At 48.5% G+C, this 12983-nt stretch overlaps 1 protein-coding gene and 1 pseudogene across 1 annotated transcript in view; one reads left to right on the plus strand and one right to left on the minus strand.

Moving 5' to 3' along the window:
* The window catches only part of PLCG2 (phospholipase C gamma 2), a 156573-nt gene that overhangs the window by 91685 nt on the left and 51905 nt on the right, over positions 1 to 12983 (plus strand). Inside the window, exons 11-14 of the mRNA XM_061386667.1 lie at positions 7535 to 7636; positions 8457 to 8575; positions 10559 to 10644; positions 11764 to 11884. Coding sequence (XP_061242651.1) covers positions 7535 to 7636; positions 8457 to 8575; positions 10559 to 10644; positions 11764 to 11884 — 428 coding nt within the window. The remainder of the gene's footprint in view (positions 1 to 7534; positions 7637 to 8456; positions 8576 to 10558; positions 10645 to 11763; positions 11885 to 12983) is intronic.
* Positions 1402 to 5582, minus strand: LOC133230013 (nucleolar protein 8-like; annotated as a pseudogene).

A 12983-nucleotide genomic window follows, 5' to 3' on the forward strand; every position in this document is an offset into this window, starting at 1 on the left:
TCAGAAGGTAAAGTCCTAACCACTGGACTGCCAGGGACGTCCCTTTTTTTTTTTTTTTTTAATAGACTTCTTAAGGGCAGCCTTAGATTCATAAGGATATTCAGCTCATTTGCTTTAAAAAATACTTTGTATTGTACAGCATCTCAAACATACACAAAAGTAGACAGGCTGGAATCATAAACTCCCGTGGACCCATCACTCAGATTACAGGATTATGAACGTTTTGCCACCTTGATTTCATCCCTCTTCCATCCCCACACCCATGTGTCTCCCTTCCCTTCCCTCCTCCTTTATTTCTTTGCTGGCAAATTCTAGTGGAAACCCCAGACTCTGTATCATTCCATTTGTAAATACTCCAGTATGTCTCTCTTGTGAAATGGAGTTTTTTTTTTTTTTTTTTTAAAACAAAACAGGACAATAATACTCCTGTTAACACCTTTCGCAACCAGCACTAACTTCTTAGTGTCCCCAACCATCCGGTGTTCAGATGTCATTGGTTTTAGGGAGATTGATGAACAGAGACACTTGGATGAGGCTGGCCGCAGGAAGGTCCAGGCAGAGCAGGTAGCAGCAGTGGTTCATGATGAATGGTGATCAGGATGCTGGGGTGCATGGGAGTGACCAAGAGAAGTCTTACCCACCTGGGACTATGACCGAGGGCAGGTGAAATGAGGGGATAGATGAAGTCTCTTGGACCCAATTACATGTAAAGTGCTGAGCTGCCCAGAGATTGAAGCAGAGAGAGAGGCACCCATGCTGCCTGCTTTTCTCCGTGCTCTTCTTTGCACTGAATTACTCCCTGAATTTGTAGGGAGATGTTGGAGTTAAGTGGTTAAACTCCTGGATAACTCACCGTGCAGGGTAATGACATTCCTGGGACAGTCGCATGCTTTCCCCACACTGGCCCTGTCACTGGGCTGCCCTCAGAGGTCAGGGTCACGGGCCAGCAGCAAAGTGCAGGGAGTTAGGATCCCACATCTGGGAGCTAGGACGCAGGCAGCCTGCATGCACCCATGTGAGTGTGCGTGGCGGGAACGAGGGGTGAGGCCAGGGGTGGGGCCCGGGCCGTCAGTCTGGTGGACTCTGAATGTCTCAGCCCCCGGCGCTCTGTGGGACGCTGAACCGGTCACCCAGGGCCTGGAGGCTCATATGTGAAATAATCGCTGCAGCACTTGGTGTGTGAGTTAACACAAATTTTTTAGAAAACACTTTGGGCAAAATGCAGTTAATATGAAAACTTTGAAAACAGCCTTCTGTACTTTAATAATTGCTCTCCTAGGAACTTATCCTAAAGAAACGACAGCAGCATTTTTTTTTTTTGGAGGTAAGGTGTATTTAATACAATCAAATATTTCAAGTATAATTTACATGAAACATAACTTGGAAAATATAAATGCTATGATGCATATATTTTAAAAAGCTTTATGTAAACCTCATGTCAGGAAATGCCCATTCGTTACTGAAGAAGGAGGGCAAAGAGATTATATACAAAAGTATTTTGAGGGACTATCTTATGCTTCATTAAAACAAAGGTTCAGGTTGTTTGAAGTAATTAGTTAACAGATAGGAAATCTACAGAAAAAGAAAGCAATCAGAATGATATCCACCAGATAAGATTTTGAATATTCCTTCGCTCTGAATTCTTTGCCAGTTAAAATCATTTTCTAGATCACTCCAGTTTCCACGGTGAGACTTGTTTACATTCGTTATCGAAACTAATGATGACATTTATTATTTTGGTTTCACTCTCCTTTTGGCGTTTTCACATTTCTTCCGACAGTCCATTATGCAAGTTGTTTGTTCTGATCTCCCAAGAATTCCTGCTAATACTACTTCCCACTTCTCTCCAGAATTAGTCAGAACCCTGAAGTCTCTCATCATTCTTAGAGAAAAAGAAAAATCTAGTAGTCTCTTTCTCAGGTAATGATACTTCTTCAGGGCTGTGCTTTTTGTCATCTGTCTCTTCAGTAACATCTTCCTCTTCTGAACCTGCTGTCTTGGAAACTAGGGTCTCCCTGCCAGGCCGTCTTCCCAGGCTTTACTGCTTCAACTCTATAGGTCTCTTCCTTTTCATCTTTGGCGTCAGACTCAAAAAAGGAAAGTGTGAACCCACCGGTTTGTTCACCCCAAATCATCAGAGCTGTAGGGTCCTGGACCACCTCAGCTCTCTCTCAATCAGGGTCCACATTCCAAGGTGTGTTGTCTTCCTTTACACTGGTATCTTTTACAGTCTGGAATATTTGTTTTAAATCCGTAGCAATGTTATAATCCTATCACTTATGGCAAATAGATGGGGAAACTATGGAAACAGTGACAGACTTTATTTTTGGGGTTCCAAAATCACTGCAGATGGTGACTGCAGCCATGAAATTAAAAGATGCTTGCTCCTTGGAAGAAAAGCTATGACCAACCTAGACAACATATTAAAAAGCGGAGACATTACTTTACCAACAAAGGTCCATCTAATCAAAGCTGTGGTTTTTCCATTAGTCATGTATGGATGTGAGAGTTGGACTATAAAGAAAGCTGAGCGCCAAAGAATTGATGCTTTTGAACTGTGGTGTTGGAGAAGACTCTTGAGAGTCCTTTGGATTGCAAAGAGATCCAATCAGTCCATCCTAAAGGAAGTCAGTCCTGAATATTCACTGGAAGGACTGATGCTGAAGCTGAAACTCCGATACTTCGGCCACCTGAGACGAAGAACTGACTCATTTGAAAAGACCCTGACGCTGGGAAAGATTGAAAGCGGGAAGAGAAGGGGACAACAGAGGATGAGATGGTTGGATTGTATCACCAACATGATGGACATGAGTTTAAGCAAGCTCCGGGAGTTGGTGATGGACAGGGAGGCCTGGTGTGCTGCAGTCCATGGGGTTGCAAAGAGTCGGACACGACTGAGCAACTGAACTGAAGGTTATAATATGTTTCTTTAGACACCTCAGGTAGTTTCTCAGCTTCCTCCCTTTTCTTCTTTTGTTTTGCTTTACTTTCTTTGGGTTTATCATCTTGCCTTCTTTCATAAGTGGCATGGTCATGCCTCACTGAATCATAATGTATGATGTCCTTAAATTTCTTTGCAGCTACTGATTCTTTGTAGAATTGCTTAAGCTGATCTGCAAAATGCTCTGCACAACATTCAGGGCTTTCAGCTTTTCTGCAGCAAGTTCTTCCTTCTCAGCAGTTTTCTTTTCATTTATTTCTTTCTGTTCCTCTTCATTATCACTTTCTAGAAATCGGGAGTCAGTGCCAAAGTGAGACTGCAAATTCATGAGCTTCTGTCCAGCTGTGCCCTCAAATTGAGGTTTAATTCTGAACCTGTTATTGTCATCTTCGGAACAAGATTCCTCGTCATCACTGCTGTCAAAGAGCTTCCCAGAGGCTCTACCCGTGGACTCTTTTGCCAGTTCCTCTCCTGGGTGGCTTTGCTCCTGAGTGACTGTCTCCTCTTTCACTTTCACTACTGGAACCAAAGATGATGTGCGTCGGCTTGTCCTCTGGATGACCGTCCAAATTTGCCACAGCATTGTGAACCGACTTCTTTTGAAGTTCTTTGGCTTTCCGCCTTGCCTCTAAGGCTGCCAGACCTTTCTGATTATCTTCAGCATGCTTATCCTTAGCACTGACACCTGATGAACTCTTAACAGAAAGTGGGAAGTCAGTGTTGCTCCCCTGGGAGTCTCTCCTTGCGAAAACCTCTGGTGGTTTCTCAGGGGCCTTGGAGCTGCATAGATCAGGCCTCCAATCAGAGCCCTCTCCTGACTTTCCAGTCCTGTGGCAAGAGTCTTCATCAAGGCCTCTGCTGCGAGTCTTAGCACCAAGACTTCTTATCTTTTAGTGGCAACAGACTAGAAATAGGATTCCTGCTTCTCTTTTCTGAACTGTTAGGGGACACCTGCTTTGTGACCCTGACTCTCAAAAGAAGCCTGTCTCTTTTGAGGCTGAATTTGGTTTGAGTCATTTGCCTCCTTTGCATGTTGGAAAGGAATCTGTTCACTTGATGGGCCATTAGCACACAGGGACCATTTTTCCATGGATATGTTCCTGGGTTCCTCAAGTTTCAAGGAAATTTGATCTTTATTAATATTGTTAGAGGCGACACTCTCTTGCAAGGATTTTTTTTTTCATTGATTCCTTTCCATAGAGACAGCCCACTCCTTTGAAAGCCTGAAATTTTGACTTTAAGGTATTTTCCTTTGGGTTCTGTTTTCCACATGGGTTCTCTTTTCCTTCTAAAAGAGAAGCCACAGTCTCCTTGGGATGACTACCCTGCTGGCCTCTGCGGAGGTCACCTGGAGTCCTTTGGCTCTTGGAGGCTCCGTCACGCTTGGCAGTGGTTTCCTGGCCACTGCTCTCAGTCTTTTCTTTTGGAGCCTCCTGGTTACCACCAGCCGACTGTTCCAAATCAGCCGAAGTCAGATCCACACGGAGACAGTTTTCCATCAAGGTGCTATACTCCTTACGGCCTTCAGACTCAGTTGATTCTGATACGGAATCAGCATCTTCACTGCTACTGGACTCAATCAGAGATTTACAACTAAGAGCCTTAACTCTGTGACTCAGGGCTATCTCGGCTTTGTTTTTTCTTTTTTGTACTTTAATACAGTCATCAGAAAGATCCTCCTTTTTTTCTGTTTTTCAAATGAGTGTTCTTGTTCATAGACTTTTCTATCTGTGAAAAATCCACACTGTTTTTGATCTTACCAGAACTTTTTTCATTGCAGTGATTTCATCTGTATCTCCTGAATCAGAGTCACAACCATTTTCCATAATGTTATTTTCACTGTTGAGGCAAGAGACATTGTTTCTGAGGCCTAAACCTGTTGAAATGTGAAATTTGTGAAAATCAGATTTAAAATCATCCCTTACAACTTCAAAGGGATCATTTTCAAATTCATTGGAGGACCATGTCATTTTCTCTGTTTTCCTGTCTTGCAATCATTAGTCTTAATTCATCTTCAGAATCAATATCATCATCAAATATGCTATTTCTGTTTTTGGTAGTTTCTAAACCAGAAGTCTGAAAAAATACATTTTAAAATTTCTGACGATCATCATCAGTTGTAGAGGGTGATTTAGGAGGAATGGGAGTATGAGGTGTGTTTTGTGCAAATTGCTGTATTAAATGCGGACTCTCCGTTACACTGCTTGGTTCTGATCTCATGGTTAGAGACGCAGCAGAACCCTCATTCTTCTGCACTTGTATTGTCTTCTTGGCAGGGCTGTGAAAGGCAGAGAGTTATCACTGTTTCGTACTCATAGGATCATTCTCTCCTTCCGGTTCCCAAGTGAGGTTGGGTACAGGGACAGCATTTGTGAAATCCTCCCCTATCTTCTTTAAGTTGTGGCAGTATTTTGAGGGATCATACTTTATGATTTTACATTTACACTCATTCTTTACATGAAGGACAGGGAAGCCTCTTCCAGTTTTTGTGCCTGGTACTTCTGTTCCTGGCACAGTTTTCACAGGGAAATCCACCGTCTTCATCTTTTCTAACAAGTTGGTGTGATGGCGGCATTTTAATAGATGTGAGGATTTCAGAGAACCCATCTGAGTTTCCATCTGGGGGCTGGTCAGGTGGGCTGCAGTCCAGCCCTGGGAGGGACAGGGGACATGAACTGACCCGAACCTGATGTGTGTGGGTTGGTCTAGGACTCACTGTTGGGTCAGCTTATTTAATGACATGAAGCCTCAGCTTTCTTATTTATTTAACCGGAGAATAATGTTATACGTATCTCCCGGGCTTATGTGAGTTCAAAATGAGCCACAAGGTTGAGGCTCAAGGTTGAGGGCAGAGCCTGGCACGCCGCCCCTGCCCAGCGCAGACCACCTCACCGCAGTTGCTTCTCTCCTCACAGTCTCATCATTGCCATTATTGCAGTTGCCCAGCACAATACCCCATGCCACAGAGACACGTTTTTTCCCTTTTCTGGCCATGTGGCATGTGGGATCTTAGTACCCTGACTGGGGATCAAACCTGTGCCCCCTGCATTAGAATGGTAGAGTTTTAACCACTGGACCACCAGGGAAGCCCCACCAAGTAGAAACATTTACTAACCCCCTCGGATATTCAGGTTTTAAACTCCTTTAGGCAGATGATTTCTTATTCACAGCTATTTCAGTTCCAGGTTATGTCGGCTCAGTACCCATGATTTTTTATGCAAAAGCTCTACAGGAGAAGGAAGCAGGAAGCTCCTGGCCTTTGCAGGACATCTAGGCCTGGCAAGGTGTTTGCATTAAGTATCCTACAATTTGAGTTTCCTGTTCTGGTATTCAAAGGTTGTAACACCCTGTACACAAATGAACCAGCTGTTCCCCTCGCTCCGGGCTGTTGGGTGTCCTTCATCCAAGGCGATTCGCAAGAATCAACAGTGAGGCTTGTTGTCGCCTTGCACCTGCCTCGTTTGTGTCTGCCCGTGCGCTTTACCTCTTTCAGACTTCCTGCTTTGACCTTCCCATCCAGCCATGCGTCGCCGCCAGCACACCTGGTTTTATTGTTCCTACAGATAGAGGTTTTAGAGTACTAGGAATCCAGAAAACATGAGCCCAAATTGAATATCTGGGTCATGCTTTATCCTTTTGTCTAGGAATATTTGGGGATTTAGGGTTTGAAGAGAAAACAGTGAAGTTCTTTTACATTGTATGTACTTTTTTCTAAAGGGCTTCTGAATTTCTGAGACTGTGCAGAAGCTGTCTTTGAACTGGTCATGTATCTTTCAGACCTTATTGGTGTCTGAGTAGCAATACTTTGCTGATCTTGACTGATTCTGTGTTGGTTTTCCAAAGTTTAGTTATTTGGAAGCCTAGCTCTCCAGATTACTAGCTGTGTGAAGTTGGGATCGTGTGATGTTCTGAGCTTCTGTGTCCTTGTCTCTAAAACGACAGTGACAGTATGTGACCTGCAGAGTTGTCTGGACAGGATGAGATGTCACAGGAGGATGACAATCGACCAGTCATGTTGCTGTGATTGGAGTGCCTTCTGTGTACCAGGTGCTGTTTTAAGCACAGAACTTTTATTTCATCCAGTCCTTCACAGTCTGTGTGCTTAGGTATCATTATTCCCAGGTAACAGACCAGGAGCTCAGAGAGGGTCTGTGACTTGCCCACCATCAGCCGGGGGAGTGACCGTAGTTGTCTGACATAACTGTGCTCCCCTCCTCTTCATGCTAGCAAGTGTAAGGAACTGGCTTAGAGCAAGGGTTGGCAGACTATTACCACAGACCGCATCTGGCCCACAGCTTGTTTTTTACAAATAAAGTTTTATTTATAAACACAACCACGGCCATTTGTGTGCCTGTTGTCTGTAGTTCTTTCTGCACTATTATAGAAGAATTGAGTTGTTGTGGCCAAAAGCCTACAATGTTTACTCTGTGGTCCTTTAGGGAAAATGTGCTGTGCATAGGGTGAGGCCTTGATGGTATGTGTGTCCAGAATGCATCCATGTTTCAGTCTTTGACTAAAACTGGGTCCTGGGAGGTAAAGAATTTTGCAAAAGTCCTCTTTCTGATGATTTCATGTTCTTTTTATCATTCTAAGGAGCTTTGGGCTCAGGATCTGAACAAAGTCCGTGAGCGGATGACGAAGTTTATTGACGACACCATGAGGGAAACTGCTGAACCCTTCCTGTTTGTGGATGAGGTGAGTGAGCTCCCTGTCCTGTGCGCATGGCTTTTGGATTCATATCGCTGTCCTCCGAAGTGTATTTTCTAGGCCTCTTCCCTTGGAGGGCTTTGCTGCTAGATGTCCCTAGACTGACTCTCTCAGTCAAGAGCTGTTTTTTCCCCCCGGTCCCAAACCATCATAGCCTTTGATTTTTTTCCTCCTCCTCTGTTAGATCACGTAGGTGAAATCTTCTCTTTTGCCGCTAGAGGGAGGTGCTGCTAGTGAGCCTTAAACCGTTACAAGCACAGCTCTAGAATTCCGAGGTCTACGTGGCTCTTGCAAGATGTGGAAATGGGTGCACTTGGCCCAGCGTGAGGCAGCAGGGGCTGAGGGGAGCTGGGAAGCGCCCCTCATCCCATGCAGGGTTGTTCCCAGGAAGTAGAGTGTCACTCAGGCTTCTGTTTTCTTTTTTAAGGGGTCGGGAACTGGCATATGAAATTTCCTGCCTTTTAGGTATCATGACACTGGCAGTGTTCTGTCCCTCACCTCGGATGGTGCGTTCACAAATGCTCATGGTATTATTGTCCCTAAACACTTGTATATGGGCAGCATGTACTCTTGTAGCCTCCAGTACTTAAGGATACATATTGCAAAGGAAATTAACTGTATAGGTCAGCAAAGCGTGTGTTCATACAGCCTGTTGCAATCCGAGTTTTCTGCTTTAGCAACTTGGGTAACTGAGGCCAGGGGGCCGTGTGTTGAATCTTCACGTACCGTCTCCCCGAGTTGACACAGGCCTGTAAGAACCAATCGCCACCCGTGTGCTGATCCCTCCCTGTGTTTGTGACTCTCCTAGTTCCTCACGTACCTGTTTTCCCGGGAGAACAGCATCTGGGACGAGAAGTACGACGTGGTGGACATGCAGGACATGAACAACCCCTTGTCTCATTACTGGATCTCCTCGTCTCACAACACGTGAGTCTCCCTGCCAGCCTGCGGCACGTCGGGCAGGAGAACGGTGGTACGGAGGGCGCTCTGGGGCGCTGCTCTGGCAGAGTGTGTGGGCAGTGGGCAGAGTGCAGGCCCTCGCTGCTCAGACTGGGATATATGGAAGCTTCTGGAGGGGAGGGGAGATGCCTCTGTCTCTCCTAGTTGGTATTGCCATAGTAATCCTTTTCCTGTGGCCCTAAGGAGCAAGTCGACAAAGCAGTTTGGGCATCTCATTCGTAGTTGTTGCTGTTGGGTCTCTAAGTCCTGTCCGACTCTCTGTGACCCCAAGGACTGCAGCACGCTAGGCTCCCCTGTCCTTCACTATCTCCCTGACTTTGCTCAGACTCATGTCCATTGAGTCGGCGATGCCATCCAACCATCTCGTCCCCTTCTCCTCCTGCCTTCAATCTTTCCCAGCCTCAGGGTCTTTTCCAGTGAGTCAGCTCTTTGTGTCAGGTGGCCAAAGTATTGGAGCTTCCCCTTCAGCATCAGTCCTTCCAGTGAATATTCAGGGTTGATTTCCTTTAGGATGGACTGCTTTGTTCTTCTTGCTGTCCATCAGACTCTCAAGAGTCTTCTGCAACACCAGAGTTCGAAAGCATCAATTCTTTGGTGCTCAGCCTTCTTTATGGTCCAGCTCTTAGGAAGGCAGTTGAATTAGTCACTGAACTGACATTTACTGAGATTGACCTTGCACCAGGCCCTGGGCTTGCATGTCCACTGCAGGGGGCACGGGTTCAATCCTTGGTTGAGAAACTAAGATCCCACATGCTGCACAGCGGGGCCAAAAAATAGGAAACAATTGGGCTGGGGGCAGGATCAGCCCCTGTCCTCTGTGTTTGGAGGGGGAAAGGGCCTCCTTTGAGTCTTAGCAACGAGCGGGAGTTGGTGAGAGAAGAACAGGTGGCGAGGCGAGGAGGAAGAGGGCTTCAGACACAGGAACAGCACATGCAAATGTCCGGGGGTAGGAGGAACTGAGCGGAGTCTAGTAAGACTAGAGCACAGACCCTGGAGGGAGAGTGGCAGGAGACGAGGCCAGGAAGAGTCAGCTTGAGTGGAATCTTTGAAGCAGCAGGGAGGGCAGTAGGAGTCCCCTCTGATGGCTTTTAGGCTGGAGAACAGCACACTCAAATGTGTATCTTTGGGAGCTTGCCCTGATTGAAAAAAAAGGGCAGACAGGAAGGGAGAAACAGATGTGCCACTCAGGCTCTCATCCTCCGTCTGCTGTACAAGGTGACAGGGTGGAGGCCTTCGGTCCTGGGCTGTTGACTGGTACTTTCCCAAGTGTCGGTCCAGACAGGAGTTGGAGAGAAGGCCCTTAGGTTTGTCTCCAGGCATTTTGGAAGACACCTTCCTATTCAGGGGCAAAGGGACTTCATAGTTCTTGTCCCTACCTTTGACTTGAGTATGTGTTTTAGAATGGCAAATCCTGCCAAACCCAGAAGATAGCTGAGCAACACAGACTCTTAAAGCGGGGGACATGGGTGGTAAGGAGGAGAATGATAAAAATTGGTCTTTCTGCATCGGTTTTGGTGGACACAGTTCACGGGGTAGCAAGTTCCATTTATCCTGAGCCCGGCCTGGGGCCCTGATGTGAATGGTGGCCCACCTCTGCCTTGTGTAGCCTGGGGGCAGCCGTCAGGGGTCGTGGGTTTATCATTGTCCGTCAGTCTCGCTCCTGACTCCCTTCGACCACGTTTTCCTCATAAGGACACATGTTCTCCACCCCACCCTTGGGTTTCCAGCATGGTTCCCCTTCACCTCCCACGACCATAGCCTGAGTCTGAGGCTCCTGACTGTGTCAGCCACAGGATTGCCTGTGTCTGGCCCAAATCCTAACTGGGGGATGTGGTGAGGGGGGATCTTTATAGACAGGAAGAACTCAGGGCATTGGGGGCTCAGGCTGAGAAGTTCCCCAGGGGCGCCCCGAGGTGCAGGCCTGCCCTTACAGGGCTCCTTCTCCTGCAGGTACCTCACGGGGGACCAGCTGCGGAGCGAGTCGTCCACGGAGGCCTACATCCGCTGCCTGCGGATGGGCTGCCGCTGCATCGAGCGTGAGTACCCGCCCGCCGGACGCTTCACGTGGGGGCCCGATGGTGGGGGTGGGCGGGGCAGCCTGGGGGCGGAGCCAGGTACCCTCAGCATCTGGGGTGAGTGAGGCGGCCCCCAGCAGCCCGGGGGCTTTCCCCCGAAGACGGGGTCCCCCACGACAAGGAGGGATGTTGGGCCTGGCCAGGTCGGAGCCACAGCAGCTTGGGCAGTGGTCTTCTTGTCTGGAAGGTGTCCAGATACAGCGGAGGGGCTGGGAGGCCCGTCGCAAAGATGGCCTTCCTGTCCTGCCGTCCCTCGGGGCTGTTGTTAGAGGCAGGTGGGCGCCCTGCGCGGTTCAGCAGGGGTCCCTGAGCGCCTGTGCCTGGGTGCCCGCAGCTGCCCCACATAGGCGACTCCAGGCCCCCGGACGTGGCTGGGAGCGGGTGCTTCCTCCTGACCCCCCAGCCTGACTCAGTGCCAGAGGCTCATGGCTGTGCCAGGCTGAGGAAAGGCCCAGAGCACCGATGTCGGCTCCATTTTAATCAGAAACATTCATCACGGTATCATACCTTAACGGCAGTTCCTCCTACAGAGTGCTGCCTAATTTATGCCTTTTTCCCTGTTAGGGAAAGAGCAAATGTGAAAAAAATTTAGTTTGAAACTGTCAGTTCCTGTCTCCTCTGCGGGTTAAAAATATAGAGGCTGTTCACCTTCTACGTAACCTAGTTCTGTCTGAACATTTCACCATGAATCTTGAAAAATAAATCTCTCACTGCCCTGTAATGTTCCCTCTAGCAGAGAAAGCAAGGCAGTGTTTAGACAAGTCAAATCAGAAGATAAAACGCACGATGAATCTGTTAAAAAAATTTGAACGAACGTCTTTTGGACGGATGTGTGGCATTACAAAGGGACCTTTAATTAGGCCACACAGTCTTCCTGTAATGACGCAGGTGACATGTGTGTGCAGGTGAGGCGCGTCCTCAGGCTGGTGGCCCCGATCTGGCCGGGTCTGGCCCCGGTGTCCAGGTGATGGAGCCGGCACTGGGGCGGGGGCCGGGGCATGGCTGGCACGGCTGGCATGGCTGTGGACTGGGGGTTGAGGGGGATGGGCGGGAGCTCAGGACTCCCGGTTCTGCCTGCAGTGGACTGCTGGGACGGGCCCGATGGCAAGCCCATCATCTACCACGGCTGGACGCGGACCACCAAGATCAAGTTCGACGATGTTGTGCAGGCCATCAAAGACCATGCCTTTGTCACCTCCAGGTCGGCAGCTGATTTCCTGGTGGTTCACCTTCAAAGGGAGGCCACTGGGGTTGGGTGGACAGACACACAGACATACTCCCCACCCCCCAGACACCCCACATAGACACACACACACACACACACACACATACAGTCCCCACCTCCCAGACACGCCCCACATAGACACACACATATACACATACTCCCCACCCCCAGACACCCCACATAGACACACAGACACACTCCCCACCCCCTGACACACCCCATATAGACACACACACACACACACACACACTCCCCCCACCACCCCAGACACACCCCACTGCATACATACACACATACACACATGCATACTCCCCACCCCCCAGACACACACACCCACACACTCGCCACCACACCAGGCATACCCCACCACAGACACACATACACGCATGCATACTCCCCACCACACCAGACATACACACACATACACACACAGACACACACATTCACCACCACCCCAGATGCACCCCACAGAGACACACACAGGAACAGACACTGTCTCCCAACAGATACACACAGACACTCCCTTCCCCCCAGTGCACACACTTATACACACAGTACACATAGATTCTCACAGATACACCCCCCACATAAGACACCCACAGCACACATAGACACACACACAGACACACCCTGAGTAGTACCCCACCACAGACACCCCTCCAGCAGACACAGACACACCCCGACCCCATACTCTCCACACATACACGCTGACGCCCCTTTCCCCAACGCACAGACACACACAGACACACACTGACACCCCTTTCCCCAATGCACACACACACACACACACACACACACACACACACAGACACCCCTTTCCCCAGCACACACACACACACACACACACACACGCACACACTGATGCCCCCTTCCCCCAACACACATACACACACACACACACACAGACACACACTGACACCCCTTTCCCCAATGCACACACACACACAGACACACACTGACACCCCTTTCCCCAGCGCGCACACACACACACACACACACACACACACACACACAGAGACACTGATGCCCCCTTCCCCCAACACACATACACACACACACACACACAGACACACAC

Source organism: Bos javanicus, chromosome 18 (assembly GCF_032452875.1).
Source record: "Bos javanicus breed banteng chromosome 18, ARS-OSU_banteng_1.0, whole genome shotgun sequence".
Classification (NCBI taxonomy): Eukaryota; Metazoa; Chordata; class Mammalia; order Artiodactyla; family Bovidae; genus Bos; species Bos javanicus.